We start from the raw sequence: 20,129 nt of genomic DNA, 5'->3' as shown, positions 1-20,129 counted from the left end.
AAACAACACATTCTTTTAATTTTAAGTTGGTATAGCATTAATCCTTTTGTTGTCTGTGCTGTAAATTTCAACTCTATGCATGCAATTAAGCAGTTGTCTTATTTTTTAAAATTATATTTCACTTTATATTCAACCTATCACTATATTTTTATTATACAAATTTTAACAATATTAATATAACCTTACACATAAATTTTTATTTTTCATACTCTTATCAGTACAATATTTACATTCAATTATTAAGATTCTATTAGTTTCTGTTTTTGGATGGTACTCATATTAGATTTCAATCTTTTGAGTATTGGATTTTCTGATCTCAATGGAGGTATCAGAGCTGCCCCAACGTATCTGCCTTCATTACATAAAAAATTATAGATACCACATGCAATATCTGTAGGAAGTACTTCAACATTGATTTGCTTGTCGTGTAACACTTCTTTCATTTTAACAATTTTACTGTACTCGTATTGAGTTTCAAGCCCTATGACTACTATATCTGGCTTTGGTTCTAAAGCAGTAAATAAAGACAAGCTCTCCTTGTTTATATCATTTCCAGATGAAACATTCCAACACAGAATAGTTTTTGGAAAAATCACAAGTGGGCCCATCATTGCTGTTTTATTGTTAAAGAAGAATCCTATCTAAAAAAAACCATCACAGTAGATAACAAATATTTTCGTAATAGTATTTATACAAACTTAGTAGAAAATCATCGTGTACCGGTGTACATTTGTCTATCAAAATATTTTCACGATCATCGAGGTTCATGATGTTGACCGTTGTTTTGCCAGAACCCTCGTATGCTGCTTTATTCCTCGCGTACGAGCAATGGAAATGCCTTTAAATAATTTTACTTATCCATAAAGTGAACTTCGCTTTGTTAATTTATTGCGAAGCGTGCGGTAATTTTCACATCTAACAATTAAATTCACCAGCGTTCCTCGTTTGTTTATTTCGAAACGACGTAAGAGCAACAATTGGAAAAATGAAATTCTTTAAGCAACACTTCTGTTACCCACCTGACATTTTGTAGTAATCGTTTAATGGAAAATAAATTCCTGTTCAAGATCATCGCTTCGATTTAATCAACATTTAAAGTACAGCGGCCAATTGGACAGTTAAGGCTTTAAGGATACGTTTAGGTTAGAAACTCACCATAGACATAATAATATGTAGATGGATTATTGAACATAAATATACAGGGTAATAAAGCAAACACAGTTGAAACTTTGGGCACACCCTTTGACTATAAAGGTGTCCCAAAAATGTTGCAACACCTTGAAAAAGGATGGTTCGGGAGGTGATTTGAAACAACACTTTCCTTAACGAAAATGTCCGAGGTTTCGTTAAGCAGATAGTAACAAAAAACCCCGACCAATTAGAGCCCGCGTATACCGTTCTGGGGTGTACAATGCTACCTTTAAAACGACAATGTATTTACATAATGTTTTTTTAACTAGACATTTTTTGTATTAGTTTCTGTATTTCGATGTACATTAGATTGTCTCAACAATAATAGATACTCTGTTTCTCTGTTATGTATCCGATAAATGGTAATGAAAAATACTTCGGAAGTATGACAAAGATCGTTATAACGATAAAAGAATGGCATTACATCAAAAGTACGTTCTACCCTCTTCCACCAGTCGACTCAATTCAGCGGCCGAATAACCCAGAACCTGTTTAAGATCACATACGAATTTATAAACAAATCGTTTTCCATGTACCTTGGAGATCATATCTCCGTCGTAATAATAACGCAACGCGCGACTCAATTTTTCGTAATTCATCGACGGTTTGTTTTTACGGGCTCCCCAAAGTTGCGCAACCGCCTCCGGTTGGTTCAATTTGAATTCTCCCTCTGCTCCCACCCACTGAATAGCACCTCTGTGCTCACGGTCGGTTAACAAGTCTAACAAAAATTGCCACAATTGTATTTGACCGCTGTTAACCGTACGGCTGGAAGTCGCTATCGTGATCGGTGTGGTGTCAATGTTTTCGAGAGGAACGCTGACTACTCGTGCTTGTTGATTCACTACTGGTCTTGTTTTCGTAGCTTTTTGATTTCGAACTTTGTTGGTCTTGTCTACGTTGTTCTCAGTAGGTGATGCTGGAGGATCTTTTTGTACAACGGCTGAAAAGACAAAATGAAATCCCGTATGACATTAATTAATTGGTTATACTAAAATATATGAAGCTGTAACCTGTAAAATGTACTGAAATCGGACAATTTGGACTGCAAAGAGTTACTTTTCAATATTGACATTTCTACCAATAGTTTTACCCCGCAAGAAGTAAAATTGAAAATCTTGAACTTAAAGAAATTTAAAAAATTTAAAAAAGAAAAACGTTCAGCATCATTTCTGTAACAAACAAGTACATACCAACGAATTTACATTTTCGAAGTAATTCTAAATGAGTCCAAAACACCTCTCCTGGATCAAGAGGCACTTTAGCCTGAAATTCTTCAAGGGTAAGATTACACAATTGTTGACCGGTGATGTTCCAGTCGGCTAATCTTACAGACGCCAAGTTGAATTGTCTAACAGCCCATTGAAGCCAATGTTTTACATGGGTCTGTGTCCATTCCTTAGGATCAGCTGGAATTTTTAACCTTTCCTGGCAAAATGCATGTACATGAGCATCTCACACATACATATTAATATTGAATGTGCTGTTCAAAAATTGTACCTGTTCCTTTTTATACTGTGGATCAACCATCCACCTTATAACATTTCGTTTATTGTCTTCATTAGTTTGCGTAGATGCTAAAGAAGAAAAAGTACATATTTAAAAAAAGTTCAAAAGACATGAGATAATGAAATATATATATAAGCATGTATTACTGTTTTCTGCCACTTCTATGTAATCTTCTGCAGGTTTTAGAACATCCACTATATTAATACGTCTTTGTGTTGCTTTTATTTGAACATTCACTTGAACCAGGCCCTCTCCTTGTACACACTGGTCGACCAAATTTTTGTGACTTTCTAACTGAGAAAATGTTCATAAATAGAAGAATATTGTTACTCGTTATCAGGGATGAACACATTCAAATGACTTTATAACAAACAAACATTTTGGCCAATCTAATATATAACCCTATTTTGTGATCATTTATGAAATATATTTTGCCCATCCCTATTCATATACAGTCACATTGGTTTACCATCTGTGCATCTTGTAGCCAAAAGGAATAATCTGTTAATTCAACTCCAAGTCTTTGCTCTAATAAATTTCTTAAGGTAGACAGAGGCTCTCGTATATCCATATGTTGCATTAGAACACCCTCGTTGCAATCCTCTCCATTCGTGGTACCTTCCAATGCAAAACTTGGCTCTACTTCTAGATCGGAACTCTCTTGTTGCAGCTGAGCCATTATGTCATCTTCTTGTGACAGCATTCCTTCGGGTTCCATTTTAATGCGTTTTATCATAGCATAATCAGAATCATCATCTGTGTCAAAACTGGAAGATAAACAAAAAGTAAATCATAGAATTAATTAAAAAGAATACGTATTATCCATAACTGTTTAAAATTTGTCTACAAATTATATGAAGCTTGTTTGTGGGAAAAAGATATTACAAACAATATTTTGCTGACTGAAACGAAAATAAGTAATATGTATCAACGACTTTAACGAATATGTCGAAAATACCAACCTTTTGTCTGAACTTTTCCGTCTGCCTCCCAGATCCATGAGAATTCGGCGTAATTGTCAAATTGTCGGTAGCCCCAATAATCAATTAACCAACTTTAACCTTTACAAAAATACGAACGCTCATCTCATAAATTCACGGACATTTTGTAATTGGAGCATAATCAGAAACTTCAGTATGCATAGATGCACCAACCACTGAACAAAGAATGTTTATCACCTCTTAATGCGCAAGATGTATTTACCATTTGCAAACGAAAAATTCGTTACGTTCAATTGAAGTTCTCAATTCAAATTAGCTCAAAGCATTTATACGCTAAATAATTGAGTTAAATTTTAAAATATACTTTTTGATCGCTAGATAAGTACAATTTACACTAGCGCAGTGGCTAAATCTAGAACTACATTTACACAATAATTTACGCCATTTACGGATATTCAATTTTTCAATCATTTTCGAGAAAATCAATGTTTCTGGGGGGATTTTTGATTGAATTGATTCTTAGGGCCAGTTTTAAGCAAATTTAAAAATGAGTATCCGCATTATTTTTTATTGGCTAGTAGGAAAAAGAAGAAAGAACGATACTAGCGATCCAATGTAAAGCGCGGGAATTGAATCATAATAATTCACGAAGCAATTTTTTCCAAGTAGTTTGTTATAACATACAAATAATTTCCAAACCATAACAAAAACTGGTAGTAAAACATTTATCTTTCTAATTAAATTTTAAAAAGAAAGCTATTGTGCGACTAATAATTGTAGAAATCAAAGTTATAACATACATCAATAGTGACTTCAATTATAACATCTTTGTAAAAAATAACAAATTGATGGCCTAAATTCTTCTTTAAATTCATGGCGATTACACCATATTTCAATTTCATAGAAATTATTTGAAATATCTTGTTAGATTTGTTAAATAACCTTAATCTTTTATAATTTCCTCAACATCGATTCTAATCTAAAAATAGGGAATACAAAATAAACAGTAAGTGTTCTGACAAGAGTTTCACGTTTATTAAATTACTTTGTGATTTTTTCTAAGGTATTATATCTGATCATAGCTATTGGTAGTTACTTACACGATACTCCCAGATACTTCTTAGAAAACACATGCGCGCATGCGCATTCAGAATTAAGACCTGAAAAACACCTGAATTTTGCATCTTGAAAAAAACAATTTTAACACACATGCGTGAAAAGACTGTCGTTGCTAATGTTACTAATGTACATTGACAATCTCTATTCATCTTTACTACGATTAATAATTTTGTTTTTGAGAACATGAATTTAATCTACAGTTGAATTCTAATATTTTGTTTTAATTTAAATTCTTACATTTTATTTTATTCTACGGACATTAATCTTAAAATAAAGCTTCTTTTAATAAGAAATGAATTTTCGATTTGAATTGCTTTATTCTAGGGAAGAAGTTTAAGATACTTAGAACATTATTATGCAATATATTTATTTAAATGTATGTATCGCTATATATAACAAGAGCGAAATTAACAGTACAATAAAGTTAACATATTAAATAGTTGTCACTTAATCGTGCACGTGAATTACGTATGCAATTTACAATTTTTATTGGATTTCACAATTCGAGACCAACATTGGTGGGCCGTATTTCTTAATACAACGTAGACAATAATAAATTTTCAATTGCGTACAATTTTTACAAGTGTCGAGTTATTCTATTCACTTGATTAAATGTCGAGTATGTAACGAAAAATTGAAAAAGTCGCCACAATTTTCTCGGTAATTTTACAATTCCACTTTATGTTACAATTATCACACTCCTCGTAAAGTGAGGTCAATTTCATTAAATTGAATTGTTACAAAATTAGGGTTACAATAATACAAACTAAATGTCAATGAAACTTTCGCAATCGTAAATAATATCTCCAAAATAGGACCGTGATTAAGTACTTTGGAGTAATAGTGGAATATGACATTCTAATATGTAATAGAATACATAAATACGAATGTTTCGTATTATTATAAAATTAAAGTTTTTGTTCTTGAATTTTTTTAAAAATGAAGCAGATGAAGCCATTTTCGCGATATCTGCATGTGTAAACATAATAAAACAAAAATAGAAGGACGGAAATTTGTGAAACTCAAAGTTTGAATTAGTAGTAATTTGATTAATGACATTTTTTAACAACGATATAAGTAGATATTTCAAAAACAGACCATCGTCCTTGTTAAAAACAAATAAATTATTCGTGTAGCTTGTTTCAATAAACAAATTTAGTGTAAGATCTATTTTACTTGTTTATTAAAATTCAAGTTTTAAGTTACGAGAAACTAACTAATTTTTCAATATCAATTATTGAGATAAAAATGTAGCTATAAATAGTTTCATTGTGACCATTCTAATCGTAATATGTTTAAGTAGTTCGTATACATTTTTTTTACTTTAAATCGTAAATTGGCTTTCAAGTACACGTGATGCCTCTTTTGTTTTGTCACGATCCTGAGTAAAAACGTCAAAACGTAATCGTAAAGTCAAACAAAATATTATGAAAAAAATGATTCACTCCAGTCATTTATGTTGACAATAAATTATATGTAGGGTACTCCAAAGACAACGGGAATGAATCGTCTTCGTTACGAAGCGATAAATTTCTTTTATCTAAGTAAAAATATTTCTATTTGATTATATGTACAGTATCATTATTGGTTAGTATGTACAAAAAAAATTTGTTATGGTAATTGGCATTAATTCTTACGTATTTCAAATGCCAATCATAACAAATGTTTTCCTAATTTTCAATCCTCGATTTTTCTTAGATATATAGAAAGAGGCGATTTCTTGATGCTACGGATTTAGTATACGAGACTAGTTGTTGTGATGTTTTTTAGTGTAAATAATCTGTTCTTACCTACAGTAATAACATTAATGTAACTATTACCTTACAAACAAACTTAAATTATCACTTTTTTCAATGCAGCTTTCAAAGAAAGACACTTGGCTTCATCCGCAAAATTTAAAACAGATTGTCCTGCATAGTTCTGTATGTTTGCAATGGCGCCATATTCCAACAGTTTCTTCGCAATTGATATGCTATTATGTTCAAAAGCATGGAAAAATGGAGTTCTTCCTGAACGATTATCCTTCAAATTTACATCAGCTCCAGCTTCTACCAAAGCGTTAACTCCTTTCAAGTTGCCATATAACGCACAGTAGTGTAGCGGAGCAAATCCTAAATATAAATTTGAACATTTACCTATGTGTCTATAGATTTCAAAGAATTTTTATCACAATTTTGAATACTTACCTGCAGAATCCACTCGATTAAGTAGACTACAGTCTGTAACATATTTCAGAAGATCTTGCAATAACGGAGAGGACAATTTACTAGCTAAAATTACTGCAGAATCATGTATAAGTTCCGATGACACTGGTTGTGCTCCAGCTTCTAATAACAGTTGCACTATGTCTCTAGACGCATTCGATTTGATTGCTAACTCCAAAGATGACTGGAAACAAATTAGATCCTTTTTCATAATTCTATTCCTTTTTTTTTATATTTATATTATATTTATAGTATATGTAACTCGAAAATATATAATTTCAGTTGATACAATAAAGAATCTCGATCCTTAGGACAATTATTCGAAATTTAATATAACTAAAACAAACATGTAATAAACTGTACAAGAAAATGTTGATGAAAAAAAGGTATTACTTTTACAACCATAAAAAGTTATTACTTTATCTACTATATTGGCAGAAATTTCATGTTATTAAGTAAAATAATTACTATATATTAATGAAAGTATAAATTTACCATACGATCAGCCGTTAACGCGTCGACAGTTATTTTAGATGCCTTTAATACTAGCAATAGTCTTTGTACTTCGCGTACATTGTTATCAATAACTGCCCTATGTATATTCAGCATACCATTATCATCCCATTGTAGCATGGCTTCAAAGTCTCTTCGTAATTGACTCTCAACTTTTTTGTACAATGAATGAGGTGTCGACAATATTTGTTTCACCTTCTTGGTATTTGCATTTTCATTTGAATACTGATCTATGAAGTTGTCTATATCGTTAATATCTTCCAAAGAAGGTACTGTACTCAGACTTGGGAGGAAATAATCGGTGTCGATATAATTAGTGTATCTAATGTTTGGCTCTACCTGTACACTCAATTTATTTGCAGTATTGATAGTTGAGTGCTCAATTTGTTTTATTCTTTCCAAAGTAGGCGTTTCTTTTTTCACTAATACGAAACTATCTATATCGAAGAGTCCAAATACGTCGGTTTGAGTCAAAGAATCGTGAACTGTTTTTAAATTTTCAGGTGGAGTAATCGGCACATGTTTCGCTATACCTATTCCACAGTCCGCAAGCGCTTGTAAAGCTTTAGACCGAAGTTTTTTGTCCTTCACGCTAGTCAATGCTTCCTTAATTATATTATATTTTTCTTCTTTGGATACATTATTCTCTGCATCTTTAGTATTACATGTGATGCTAATGTTTTCAGAATTTGAATCTGTACTCTGTACATTATTGTCATTACATACTTCTCCAATTAAGCAAGAAGTTGGACTATTATTTACATTGTGAACTACGTTTTGAGTATCGTGTACGTTTTTGCTAATGAGAGGTGACAATGTATGATCTTTTTCTTTAGCATTATTAGAATCTTTTTTAATAATTGAATTTTGATCATCAGGTGTAATGACACTGTCGTGTTTTAGAATTATTTTATTTTGATGAATATTTTGTACAATTCCATTGCATTTTTTCTGTGTTTCAGAATTTATTGGATTTTCCTGAGTACTTACATTACAAACCGCATTGTTGGAACTTTTTATATTATACGCATTTTTATTATTTCTACTTTTTTCTTCTCCCACCTTCTTCTTATCTGTACAAAAGGAATTTAGTTTACTATTATCCATTTTTGAAAAAAAATTACTAAGTTCGTTAATGTTTATTTTGTTCTTCGATATCGGTAGCTTCTCACATTGCACCAATGGAAACTTCGATTTTGCTAACTGCCAATGTTGCATAGATTCTGAAGATTTATTAACATTTGATGTATTTGTTCCGGTACTAATTTCTGAAGCATTTCCTTTTGATACAGGCTTTTCTGTACCGTTTAGATTACTTTGTTTTATTAATATAGTCTCATTCGTTTGTGTATTTACCGGTGTCAAGGTTTTATATGTTTGTATTTTTACAAATTTTTGAATCACACTGTTTGTTGATTGGATATTATGCACAATGTTATGACTATTCGTGCTTACTAGCAACTGCTTTTTATTGTGTACATAGTCGTTTTGTTTAATGTTATTCAAAGGTTTAGTCACAATCAATGGCTTATGGATCAATTTCTGATTGGTACCTTCCACATTAGACTTCTGGTTGAAAGTAAGAAATATTTTATTAGGTGCAATCGGTTTCTGAGTTTCCATTGGTAGTGTACCTGTTTTTTTTATAGGTATGGCCAAAAAGTTTACAGGCTGCTTTGTCGTATTTAGCTTTGGAGCCTGTTTCGATTTAGTTAAAGTAATGATCTTGGAGTTAAGTGAAGTGCTCAAATCATGGGATAAAAACTTCACCTGAATCTCCCCAAGATCTTTGCCATCCTGCGACTTTATTCTCAGTTTCTTAACATTCTCTGACACAGATGTCTCGGTATTCGTCGAATCCTTCAAATTCTTAACCGCTCCAAAATTTAAAACTTGAGGAGTTGCTCCATTCTTTATTTTGACTGCATCGCTGCTCTTCGCTATACGCACTCGACTCGGGAATTGTACTGGCAAATCAAATTCCCGCCTGCACTCGATGATTTTTATGTCGTTTATACTCCGAATTTTCTTGGCTGGAGGCGGAGACATCGACTCCATTTATATATAACCTTTCGACAAAATCTCGAAATAAATAAATAACGAGATTCATAGAATGCAAAGGAATTCATACGATTCACGATTTCATGATGCGATGAAACATGCTGCACGTAACCTGTAACCAGGTAAATAACGCGTCATTAGGTTGTGTTTCTCGTGAATGCATATCAAACTCGTGCAAATCACTGTGTTCATGCAAAACGAACAAGATTTTTAAAGTAACAAACCTCTACACATACTCAAAACTAAGCGTGTGTAAATATGTTTGCGAACAAAAGAGGAATTACCGCGTTCCTTTCACAAATCGGGACATCCCTATGCGTAACACTCACTGCCCCCTATTTTGGGCCATGAAAACTTTGTTTCGACCACGATGTCCCGGGGAGTGTGATATTTTGACCTATTTTCTACGATCACGGTAGCCAAACTTATGATAGCGAAATTTTTCAATTTTCAAGAATAACGTTTTAAATAGGGAATAAACCTGAAAGGACAGTGGAACTGATTATTTTCCGATAAATCATGAAAGAGAAAGTAGCGTAATAAGTACTTGCTACAATGAGAATTTGAAAAATCGTTACTTTGATTAAATACATGGTTTTATGAGTTTGTGAAAGACAAATGTTATTGGAATCTCGAATTTCATGTGTAAATTACGTACGTTTTATGCAACAACTTATTTTGCAATGTGGGTAACTGGAGAATTCCACGCAGTGATCTAGAGGGCGCTGCCTCTAAGAAATTATACCAAGAAATGAAGGGAAACTAAAGGGAAAGGTACCAGGATATGAAAGGAAATATCCTAGGAAAAGGAGGTACATCGTACTCTAATCGTCGATGCCGAAATTGAGCGATTCGATTTTGTAATTCAAGTAAGATCACTCACTTCTCACATTTTCATCTCGTGTGAATTTATTCGCCCGATTCTGTATCGTCGAAATGAAAATACGAAATCACTAGATTAGAAATCTAGAGAAAAATGTTTTATCAGGAACTGTACCTGACTGTACCGTACCAAGGTTATTTTTTTACCAAGTAAAAGAATTAACAAGTATAATATGCAGTCTGTCGCTCCGCAATATGTAGAATAAAAATATAAAAGTATATATGCAAGTGTATTCTTTATACGAAAGTACATTTTATGTACTCAAAGGGGGATACTCGTTTAGCCATAGACTATAGTCTGTATGCAGATGTCTAGCAGTCTTATGAATTTGAAAGAGTAACGTAATATGGCGGACATGGCTTTACTCCGGATTCTGCTATGTACGGTCCAGAGATGGGCAAAACCCTAGACTTCGAATAAATCTGAAGTTTGCCGATATGTTTGTCTCGTTTCTTTCTTTGGAAAATTTTGAAAAGAGGAAACGAGACAAACATATCAGCAAATTTCAGATTTATTCGAAGCCTAGGGTTTTGCCCATCACTGGTACGGTCCCTATATTCCTATGTCCGTGGTTAGACCAGCCGATTTTTGTTTTTACAGCTGCCCGTAGAAATCCGTGATTTGAATCAAATACTTGCTCGAGCTGAACAATCAAAACAAATAACACATAATCGTAACCTTACAACTGTCCGCACTTAATGAGTCGCATTATGTATGATTGTCAACAATATCATTCGATTGGTTGATTCTAATAGCATCGTAAATTTTACCGGTACGAGAATATAGAGTTCACTACGGTGTATAAAATCTAAGAATATCCTATCGTTAGGCTACATCATGGAGATGCTCGGTCGGTGCGACGTCCCCTTGCTATTTTAGTGTATTTTTAGAAATATTGCATAGAAATACTTTGTCATAGCCGCACGATAATTATATTTTGACAGAGTATCGGCAGTGATTCGCGGCGAAAATGAGCCAGGGCTGTTGGAAATTCGACGGGGAGAATAAAGGTAGGCATTGGAATATTGCAGGTTACAGAACGATAAGTGTCAGAAAGCACGGTAAAAAAGAAATGAATATTCTGGAACTATTAACTCTGTGCTTACGTCGCGTAAGCTATCGGTATGTTTTTAGAGTAACAGTCCAGCGTACAACTCTGCATTGCAAAGTAGTATAAATTCTGAACGATTGTCTTGTATTTTATGTTTTAATGAAATTTCATAGCGTTGTATATAGACCTTGACGACGAAGACACCGAAGAGGACAAAAAAAAGAAAATATACAGTCATTGGGATGAAACGCCTGACATAATTCTAGAGAAAGTTTTTTCTTACCTAACCGTTCGTGAACGCTATTATGCATCTTTGGTGTGCAGATCATGGTACCGTGCCTTTAAGTTGCAAAGCGTATGGTCAACGTTTACATTAGAGGATACCACGCTTACTAGGGGCAAGTTTAACTATTACAGTGGGTGGCAGTATGTTTTGGATCATATGAGAACATCTGCGTGTTTAAATAAAGTTGGTCAAAATTTTCGTTCGTTGGTTTTCGAGCCTATGTTAAACTTTTATAATCTTTACGAGTTTATGAATATGATATCTTGGTATACGGAGAAACAAGGGTCTGATAATACGTCGGTGGCAGGAGTCGGTACCTATATCAGGCGACTTAAATTTACGTTTCCTTGCAATATGGCAAACAGAGATGATCCTGACCGCATCAGACTGTTTGGTACCGGTGGAAAATTGTTGGAAGCATTGAAAAGACTTATGCGTAATTTATGTAACATAAGATGTTTAGAGTTAATAGATCTTATGTTAGACAGTAAAGAAGCTTTACATTTAATGGATGATATTTGTGCGAATTGTACGCAAACATTGTCAAAATTAGTATTAATTAACACCACAAGGTATTATTGCCCCCTCTTACATGTTGGAGTATTTATTAATCTAAAAGTAAGTTTTGCTTAATAAAGAACTTAAAGTAGATTCGAACACTGGTTTAAAATATCCTTTTATTTGCAAAGGTATTGATCATTAGTCCTCAAAATCTTCACGAAGATGTAATAGATTTAATTGGGTACACTAAATTGAAACATCTTCATATCGTTCAAAATCGCTATAGTCCAAAGGATACAACAATGAGATTGGTAATAGAAATATCAGTATTAGTTAAGGATGTATTATTTCGAACGCGTCATTTTATTTTCAACTTTTAATTTGGTTTCAAAACTTTATTGATTCAGCCTAAAAGAAAATCTTGGATAAAAATGAAAGAAAATAATCCTTACCTTAAAGTACATTTTGAAGTGGAAAGTTACAAGCCCACAGATATACTTTTGCCCATTGATTTATTGGAGCACGGCGGTATTCCGTGTCATAGTATTGTTGTAGATAATCCAAATACACAGGTCAGTGTATACTATGGAATAAGAAGGCTTACTTCACGATTTAATATTAATAATAAACGTTACAGATTTCATCCTCCACTGTTCATACTCATGGAACATTTTTTGCATCAACGATAAGAGTATACGCTTTCAAAGGACTGACAAGATACTTCTTGCATAGAAATTTTGCGCAAAGATTGGATGAAGCATTAGTGCAATTCTGCAAAATGTGTCCAAATCTTCATACACTGGTAGCATTTTGTGTTTGAACGAATTTCCGATGTTGTACTCGATAGCTTTCCTAAAATACTGATTCTAACAAAGTTCTTATGGTGTGTTGGCATGCATTCAGATTCTTGTTGTACAAAAGGCTTTATTACCCTTCTTGTAAGTTTCATCTAACAAAACTGTAACCTGGTACATATAACACGAGCTCTAAGAAATATGTTAAAATCGTTAAAAACTTCTCTTGGACCTTTTAGAGATCTATTTATGTACATATGTCGTGTGGCAATATCAATGATCTGCGAATAGTATACAAGGCAACAGACATAGATACAGATCGATTATTGTATCAATGACTTGGAAGCCAGTCAGTGAGAGGCAAACATTTTACCATGACACATTTCATAACTTGGCTAAGGATTGGGTTGATCTTAGTTCAGTAAAGCTATATGTTTCGATTTAAAGTTACACGTTTACACGGATTGGTTTCCCCAATATTTTTTACGTTTTTGTATTACAGTTCATGCAATTGTGATGTAGAAATAACTAACTCTGTGATTCTTAACCACTATGCTATAGCACAAAAAAAATATAAAGAGGATGATATACGATTTTTTGTTTATTTTTTATATAAAATTACGTTTGTATTGTCTAATGACCAAACATATATTTCCATTGTATCAATTCAGAGAAAGTAAACTAAAGAAAACAGAGAATTATTTTCTAACAGTTTTAAAAATATTAAAAACTTTATAAACTGTGCTGTAAACTTCAACAAGTTAAGAATCATTGAAGTAACTGGTGGATGTTTGAAAAACGTCTGATTAATTTTAAACAAGTACTCTGATCGAATTTTACACCCGTGGAATATTTTTGTACAGATGATCCGAGATAAGGTATCAACAGCTACGATTTTAGAAATTGTTTCTACCGCCAAGGCTTTGCGTTGTTTACATGTCCGACGAAACGCAGTTTTAAAGAGATGCGATAGAGATTGGTTGAAAATATTGAATTGGTCACCGGAACATTATCAATGGATTAAAACGAGTAGTCGCAGCTATGAAACTACCGAGAAAGAAGTCTCTAGAATATTGGGATACAGATGGCACATGCTATCCGAAAAAGAATTTAAAAATCAAACGTTAAAATTACACTTATAACGTACCTATGCAATTAACTCAATTACTCTCTAGTGGAGTAATTTGAGTATTACAAACATTTTATATCGGTTGACTTTCTTAATATACTTCCATATAACTAGTCGAAAAAAGAAAACATTACTACAATGCATATTTAATTTATGAGAGGACGTTTGATTAGTACCTGACTTTCCCGGCCCTTTTTCAATCTCCCGGTGTCAGAACTAAAGGAATTTCATGGATTGTATATGATATATATGTAAAGAGTATTGTGTGCATCCATCGTACTATAACCTTGTATTCGATTTAATCAGGGTAATTTCTTTACACTTTCATGACCAAGCTGTGATGTAAATATAAATCTACAAGAGATGGATTATTTAAAAATATATGTTGGATTGTTATGTGCAAAGATTGTACTATTATTGAAATTGTAATAAAGTTAAAAAAATTGCAAGTATTTCACTTTATTTTATTACGTGATATAATCAATATTCCTATGCTATGTCATAACTTGGTAATTATGTACAATGCCAGTATATATTTTTAATGAAATATCTTACTTAGATAGTTACATCTAATTAAGAAGAATGATCAGATATTGTGTACGATGTAACGTGCACTTGAAACAAGAAGTTATTTGTGAACGTTAAAATATTCATAGTAACTCGATTATTAAAATTTAGAAAAATTCATGTAGTAAACAAATGTTCTAATTTTTTGTTTGCATACACTATCGTGGCAAATGTTAACGTTATTAAACTTCGCAAAATCATCAATTGACATCAATAACTTCGCTATGCGAAGGAAACAATATAAGTCGTTATTGTACTAAGTGTTTTTCGTATATACATATTTTAGTTCTGTATATACAAAACTTAAGTAGCACTAAATAACATTGTACAACGTTGCTTTTGGCTAACGGGTTAAAACAATTTTTAATTGTGCCAAATGAAAACATTTAACTAATCTTCTTGTCAATATTCAACTCTATTTACAATTTAAACTAAACGATTACCGAAAACTATATAGTATTAAATAGTTTCTCATGATCGAATAGTTGTAATAAATAAAAAGTGTAATCGAGTTTGCATTATCCTAAAACAAGTTATTTAATATATAAAAGCAGAAAGATGAAGAATTACGGTGCCAAGGCTGCTGATCGTTTATCTCTGTTCTTGTTACGTTGAATAGTGCGTGCCTTAAATGCAGCTGCGTTCATCAATGTCTGTGAACAAAATTGAAACGTTTCGTTAATTATGGAATTACAAATTCTAATTGACGTTCATATTCCCGCATTAATAATCTTACCCTTTCCAATTTGGTAGTTTTTTGATTTGGTTGTATTGGTAAAACTTTGTTGCCAAGGTGGAAAATTTCACGTAAAAGTTGATTTTCAGCGAGGTGAATATTAATACCCGGACCCAGTAGTCTACAGCATGCGTTATACTGAGTTCGTGCACACCATCCTTCTAAATATAGAACTTCTTGACCGAATTTCACGTGCATTTCTGGTACAATATCTTCCTAATAACGATTATAGCAATAGTAATTAGTAATATAGCACACAACTACAAACATTATTGATACATTCGTTAAGAAACATACTTCTATGTAGTGAAGTATATCTCTGAAATTAGCTCTTTGTTGCTTCCGATCTTTCTTCGCTCTGTACTTGTTGGAATCTGTAGCCAATTCTTTTAATACTTCAATTAAATCCAATGACCAGCCTTGTTCGTAATCGCAAGAGAAATCACGACCAAGTTCAAATATTACAGCAAGAGCTTCTCCAGCTGATAACCGTACATCCAAATGTGGTGATTCGAGTAATTCTCGCAGTCTGTTCAAAGAACTGAAATAAAATTGATTTTTGGTTACCAATTTACATTAATGTCCATATACGGTCCTAAACGGATAAGTATACATAGCTAAAATACTCACGGCATGTAAGTATTGGTTCTATCACTTGCAAGTAAATTATGTATATCAGCCGGGCTCATAACTGTTAAAAGAAGTGTCCATGATGAGATTGCTGTTGCATGTAATGCTGCCATTTCGGATGAAATATTTTGTATAGCTCCATTTCCTTTCAAATAGGAACCAGAAAATATACCAGACAGTAATTGCACAATTTCGATAGTATCTACTACATCGTTGCCCGATAAAAATTGATTCATGCTTAAAGCCCAGCAGCACTGCAAGTTTTATTAAAATTTATTATTTTGTCGTTAACACTTTGACTGCAAACATGTCGTTACCTCCATCGCATCTTAAACAGGTTTTACTGCAATTATTATATAATGATTACTTTTCAGCTCACCTCAGAACGAGCTTGAGTCGAAGCTGTTGTATCGCTAGCAATGAACGTCAAAGTACTTTTTAAATCTTTACAGACTGTTTCTGCACTTTCAAATGCTCCCAATTGAACGCAAAGCAAAGTACTTAATCTGGCTGCTGTCGACTGTTCTTCGCTACGTCCTTTTTTTAAACCTCGTTCTACTGCATCAGCAATAGTCATTTTCCTGTCCTCTACAAAATCTGGCACATACTTAATAGCAAAAATTTTTTCAATTCCATTGAAGCAAACTGTTCTGCCCTTTGCACTTCTCTGCGTTAGACCATCTATCGCTTCTTTTAATTTCTCCTCGAACGCTTCTTGCTGTGAGAATTCTTCGACTTCGTTGTTATCGTTCACATCGTCCAACATGCTGCGATTATCAGATTGACTGCTGGATACGCTGCATGCATCATTGTTAATCGAATCCTCGTCGGATGTTAACTCAGCTTTTTTTCCACCGTGACCTGTTTAAGAAATGCTTTCCTTATTATGCTTACTATACAATGGGATTATAATATGATACCAAATTGTTTAATAGAAAAATATCAAAAGATAGCAAAATTCTAAGTTATTAAACTCAAATTTTGATGCTGCTGTATTAGTACCTTATGTATGATGCAAAAAAATTGAGAATAGTGAGAATGCAAGTGTGCATATGTTTGCGAATATGACGCAAAACAATCCAAAAGATAATGGATTTAAATAATTGTTTTATTCTTCAATATATTACCTATATCTGTAATATCTATTGTAGTTATATTGTGTAAATCAACATAAATCATATATCAAGTACTGAAGTTCTCTTGTCAGTAAGTCAGAGCTGTCCAAGCTGAGATTTTAAAAATCTGAATTATAGCGAATATATCCATATCACCTAATAAAGGGGCCAGAACAACAAATATATATTCATCATACACAATATAAAATAAAATATATGCATTCATCAAATTTCCATGAGCTTAGTCTGGACACCTCTGTAATAAGGTATGCCAGATATATCAGCAAACAGGTAATGTCAAACAATTGTTGGCATAAGCTTGGTCATAGACAGGATTGGGGAAATGGTATCAATGAAACATTCGTTGATAACTCTAACTAGACTGTCACCCAGATATGGACAACATGCAAAGTCCACAGATGGCTGCATTACTTAAATACAAGTGACGCTCCTCTTTTATCATATCACAAATGATATTAGTAAGTATTTCTGATAAGTCATGGTTGTACTTTTGCATTTTAAGCTATTGTATAGCCAGAGAAAATAAAACAAGTGTTCTTTTATTTATTCAATTGTTTTACCAGATGTATTACTATGTCATTTGGTAACTATGTAACTGATAAAGTCTTTAGAAGATACAATACAGTAATTGGACCTCTAAGGAAATTAAAATAATCTTGAAATGTTAAGAAAAAAATAATTTTATATACTGAAATGAAAAATATATTTTTTATATCGTTACATCAATATTTACAATTAAGTTATAAAAATGAATTGAAACTGAACAGCTGTTGAAAGTAAACGTTATATTACATAATGTAAAGTCTAAACAGCTGGTACTCTTGACATCTGAAATAATTGTGCTACATATGATATATCTGATAAGATAGCATTGATACAAAAAAAAATGAAAGTTCTAACACTGAAATTGATATTCTTTTGTAACTCAATTTATAAAGAGAAATTAAATTGTTACGCATTGTACGATATACGTGGATGCACATTTCCTTTCATTAGAGGTATTTATAATACCGTACCTGCATTCCTTAAAACAAGTTCAACTTTTTCACAAGCTCATTGGAGAACATGATCCATACAAAAATACTAATTCATAAACTAAAATACGTACTAAACGCTATCGAAATAATGATGTTTCTAAAGATTTCATGCATACGTTCAAAACAATGAAATTTTATCTTAGGTGAAAAATAAAACACGACGAACATTGTCCGCGTCTGCGAATGGTGTTATAATAAAATTTCAGTGAAACCATTTTAATGAATCGTAAATATTCAAAGGTGTACCAAGCGTGACGATCTAAATTTAACGTAAACGATTCGGAAAAAGTCATGGTTGATCATCGCAAAAAGTACAATTCATGCATCTAACCCTTACGTATATCTCCTGTTCGAGATATTTTGTTTCCTTGTGATTCGACACAAGAAATCCGATCGACGAAGTTAACGCAGGATTATTGTCGTTGGAGAATTTCAATCACATATTTTCTCGAATCATTAAAAACATCTAAATTTTCCTGGTAGTTTTCTAACCCAAAGATCCATGTGCGGAAAGCATGAAAGTCACATGGGTATAAGAGATGGTGGCACAAACGATGGCTCGATTCAAGATAGTTCCAGATATTATGTGAATCGATACGCGATTTCTTGGCCATGGAAATAATTCATCGTGTGCACACGCGGTTGTTAAAAGAAAAATACGCTAATTGACTAAGTATTCGTGACGTAAGACGAAATAAATGAGATTTATATACAGGATGAGTCATTCGTCTAGACCTAGACGGATAATGTTAATAATTGTCTACCACGTGTTCTGTCACGAAAATCATTCTCATCTTCTTGAAAACAAATATGCCAGTGAATTGTACACCGTAAAGAAAACGATCGAAAAATCGAGCCAGTTCTTACCGGATTTTCCTTTTCTGCTCCCTTTGCCAGGCATTGTTCTTCGCCTTCCTTATTGCACAATTGATACTAACGAAAATACTCGATCAAGAGGGTAAATGTCTTGCACTAAAAATTTTCTTTCGTATACTGAATACACTGCATGAATTTTTAATAAAAACTTGGTAAAAACTCATTAACATGTTGCGAACTATTCAAAACATACACGTCGAGACAGCCTGCGACGGGCCTTCTCAAGTGCGCTGTCTTTCGCGAATGGCGACACTTTCCCGAACGCTAACGAATATTCCCGAACAATCACGACGCATGCGTCATATTTTCGACAAATGTCACGTATCGACCAATCAATCTCTCACTTTCGCGACCAATAGGAACTGGATGCACTTCGCCGAAATTGAAGGCTTTAATTTAAAGCAGTGCTTCTCAACCTTCCATTATACTCAAGGTTGGTACTTAGGGGACTTTCTGCTCTGCACACACAATTTTCACCTGTACAGCCGCTTTCGCTGCGGGGGTCCCCGTCATAAAGTCTACAATGTGCTACAATGACGGTCAACTATTGTTGTGGTCGTCCATTGTGTCTACTAGCGAACGGATCACCATGTATCTCCGTTGCTTTTAATGATACGAAGATACGTCCACAAAAGAGAATGTTTGCTTTGGAAGGGGACATACTATGACAGGCAAAAAAATTAATTCAAGGCCATATTTTCAGAAATTTCAAGGTCATCAATGTTTTTTAAATGGAATGGAATATTCTCAATATCGTAGTATTGTAGCTGATAAAAAGAACAATTCAATGTCCTCGCAAGGTCATCCGAAGATTGATATATTATATTTTAGAACAAATTACGAAAATTGTTGGAATTCTTCTAATTTTGCACCATTATTAGAAAAGAAATTATAATCCTTCGTTAAGAAAACTATATTTCATTTTACACACTGGAACAAATTTGAGAATAACGATGTAGGTATAT

The 20,129-nt window shown here is 33.1% G+C and overlaps 5 protein-coding genes across 10 annotated transcripts; 1 reads left to right on the top strand and 4 right to left on the bottom strand.

The window, feature by feature from the left end:
- Positions 1-239: 239 nt before the first annotated feature.
- Positions 240-768, bottom strand: LOC128892468 (NADH dehydrogenase [ubiquinone] 1 alpha subcomplex assembly factor 3). The gene is made up of 2 exons (XM_054152911.1): positions 721-768; positions 240-641 (listed from the first exon to the last, which is right to left on the bottom strand). Exons 1-2 carry the CDS (start codon positions 766-768, stop codon positions 240-242), a joined length of 450 nt encoding a protein of 149 aa, XP_054008886.1.
- Positions 769-774: 6 nt separating this feature from the next.
- Positions 775-4,040, bottom strand: LOC128891624 (DNA-binding protein Ets97D). Its single transcript, XM_054151257.1, has 7 exons — positions 3,663-4,040; positions 3,170-3,467; positions 2,847-2,994; positions 2,692-2,768; positions 2,385-2,619; positions 1,020-2,134; positions 775-915 (listed from the first exon to the last, which is right to left on the bottom strand). The coding sequence occupies exons 1-6, from the start codon at positions 3,698-3,700 to the stop codon at positions 1,617-1,619; spliced, it is 1,314 nt and encodes a 437-aa protein (XP_054007232.1). The 5' UTR covers positions 3,701-4,040; the 3' UTR covers positions 775-915; positions 1,020-1,616.
- A 1,070-nt stretch (positions 4,041-5,110) lies between these two features.
- On the bottom strand, positions 5,111-9,955 carry LOC128891617 (uncharacterized). 3 transcript variants are annotated; one of them, XM_054151244.1, is made up of 4 exons: positions 9,823-9,955; positions 7,460-9,650; positions 6,947-7,148; positions 5,111-6,871 (listed from the first exon to the last, which is right to left on the bottom strand). In XM_054151244.1, exons 2-4 carry the CDS (start codon positions 9,533-9,535, stop codon positions 6,594-6,596), a joined length of 2,556 nt encoding a protein of 851 aa, XP_054007219.1. In that variant the 5' UTR covers positions 9,536-9,650; positions 9,823-9,955; the 3' UTR covers positions 5,111-6,593. The 3 variants fall into 3 exon arrangements, with proteins under 3 accessions (XP_054007219.1, XP_054007218.1, XP_054007220.1); XM_054151243.1 differs by having other exon boundaries at positions 9,763-9,889; XM_054151245.1 differs by having other exon boundaries at positions 9,775-9,876.
- A 1,097-nt stretch (positions 9,956-11,052) lies between these two features.
- On the top strand, positions 11,053-14,632 carry LOC128891621 (uncharacterized). Of its 4 annotated transcripts, none has more exons than XR_008460875.1 (7): positions 11,053-11,431; positions 11,646-12,376; positions 12,448-12,570; positions 12,667-12,831; positions 12,897-13,197; positions 13,293-13,469; positions 13,917-14,059. XR_008460875.1 is itself a non-coding variant. In XM_054151255.1 (7 exons), the coding sequence occupies exons 2-7, from the start codon at positions 11,392-11,394 to the stop codon at positions 14,193-14,195; spliced, it is 1,503 nt and encodes a 500-aa protein (XP_054007230.1). In that variant the 5' UTR covers positions 11,054-11,193; positions 11,251-11,391; the 3' UTR covers positions 14,196-14,632. The 4 variants fall into 4 exon arrangements, 2 of the variants coding, with proteins under 2 accessions (XP_054007229.1, XP_054007230.1); XM_054151255.1 differs by lacking the exon at positions 13,293-13,469 and having other exon boundaries at positions 11,054-11,193; positions 11,251-11,431; positions 12,897-13,061; positions 13,917-14,632; XR_008460876.1 differs by lacking the exon at positions 13,293-13,469 and having other exon boundaries at positions 13,917-14,032.
- LOC128891623 (interferon-related developmental regulator 2) lies at positions 14,448-19,422 on the bottom strand. The gene is made up of 6 exons (XM_054151256.1): positions 19,156-19,422; positions 16,495-16,976; positions 16,116-16,369; positions 15,783-16,026; positions 15,486-15,701; positions 14,448-15,402 (listed from the first exon to the last, which is right to left on the bottom strand). Exons 1-6 carry the CDS (start codon positions 19,187-19,189, stop codon positions 15,316-15,318), a joined length of 1,317 nt encoding a protein of 438 aa, XP_054007231.1. The 5' UTR covers positions 19,190-19,422; the 3' UTR covers positions 14,448-15,315.
- Between the last annotated feature and the right edge of the window lie 707 nt (positions 19,423-20,129).

The sequence above is a fragment of the Hylaeus anthracinus genome, unplaced genomic scaffold (assembly GCF_026225885.1).
Source record: "Hylaeus anthracinus isolate JK02 unplaced genomic scaffold, UHH_iyHylAnth1.0_haploid 12002, whole genome shotgun sequence".
Lineage (NCBI taxonomy): Eukaryota > Metazoa > Arthropoda > Insecta > Hymenoptera > Colletidae > Hylaeus > Hylaeus anthracinus.
The sequence above is the reverse complement of the archived record's forward strand: the minus strand, read 5'-3'. Positions and strand labels throughout refer to the sequence as shown.

What these genes read in the sequence shown, in the direction of transcription:
- LOC128891623 (XM_054151256.1), bottom strand. Translation starts at nt 19,189, where the DNA reads ATGCCTGGCAAAGGGAGCAGAAAAGGAAAATCCG. An exon ending in GAGCAGAAAAGGAAAATCCG is followed by an intron (nt 16,977 to 19,155) that starts GTAAGAACTGGC and finishes TTTCTTAAACAG; the next exon opens with GTCACGGTGGAAAAAAAGCT. An exon ending in AGAACCAATACTTACATGCC is followed by an intron (nt 16,027 to 16,115) that starts GTGAGTATTTTA and finishes ATTTTATTTCAG; the next exon opens with TTCTTTGAACAGACTGCGAG.
- LOC128891617 (XM_054151244.1), bottom strand. Translation starts at nt 9,535, where the DNA reads ATGGAGTCGATGTCTCCGCCTCCAGCCAAGAAAATTCGGAGTATAAAC. An exon ending in CGTTAACGGCTGATCGTATG is followed by an intron (nt 7,149 to 7,459) that starts GTAAATTTATAC and finishes ATTTGTTTCCAG; the next exon opens with TCATCTTTGGAGTTAGCAAT. An exon ending in TAATCGAGTGGATTCTGCAG is followed by an intron (nt 6,872 to 6,946) that starts GTAAGTATTCAA and finishes ATTTATATTTAG; the next exon opens with GATTTGCTCCGCTACACTAC.
- LOC128892468 (XM_054152911.1), bottom strand. Translation starts at nt 768, where the DNA reads ATGAACCTCGATGATCGTGAAAATATTTTGATAGACAAATGTACACCG. An exon ending in TGATAGACAAATGTACACCG is followed by an intron (nt 642 to 720) that starts GTACACGATGAT and finishes GGTTTTTTTTAG; the next exon opens with ATAGGATTCTTCTTTAACAA.
- LOC128891624 (XM_054151257.1), bottom strand. Translation starts at nt 3,700, where the DNA reads ATGGATCTGGGAGGCAGACGGAAAAGTTCAGACAAAAG. An exon ending in CGGAAAAGTTCAGACAAAAG is followed by an intron (nt 3,468 to 3,662) that starts GTTGGTATTTTC and finishes TTTATCTTCCAG; the next exon opens with TTTTGACACAGATGATGATT. An exon ending in CATAGAAGTGGCAGAAAACA is followed by an intron (nt 2,769 to 2,846) that starts GTAATACATGCT and finishes TTTCTTCTTTAG; the next exon opens with CATCTACGCAAACTAATGAA.
- LOC128891621 (XM_054151254.1), top strand. Translation starts at nt 11,392, where the DNA reads ATGAGCCAGGGCTGTTGGAAATTCGACGGGGAGAATAAAG. An exon ending in GAGTATTTATTAATCTAAAA is followed by an intron (nt 12,377 to 12,447) that starts GTAAGTTTTGCT and finishes TTATTTGCAAAG; the next exon opens with GTATTGATCATTAGTCCTCA. An exon ending in TAGATAATCCAAATACACAG is followed by an intron (nt 12,832 to 12,896) that starts GTCAGTGTATAC and finishes TAAACGTTACAG; the next exon opens with ATTTCATCCTCCACTGTTCA.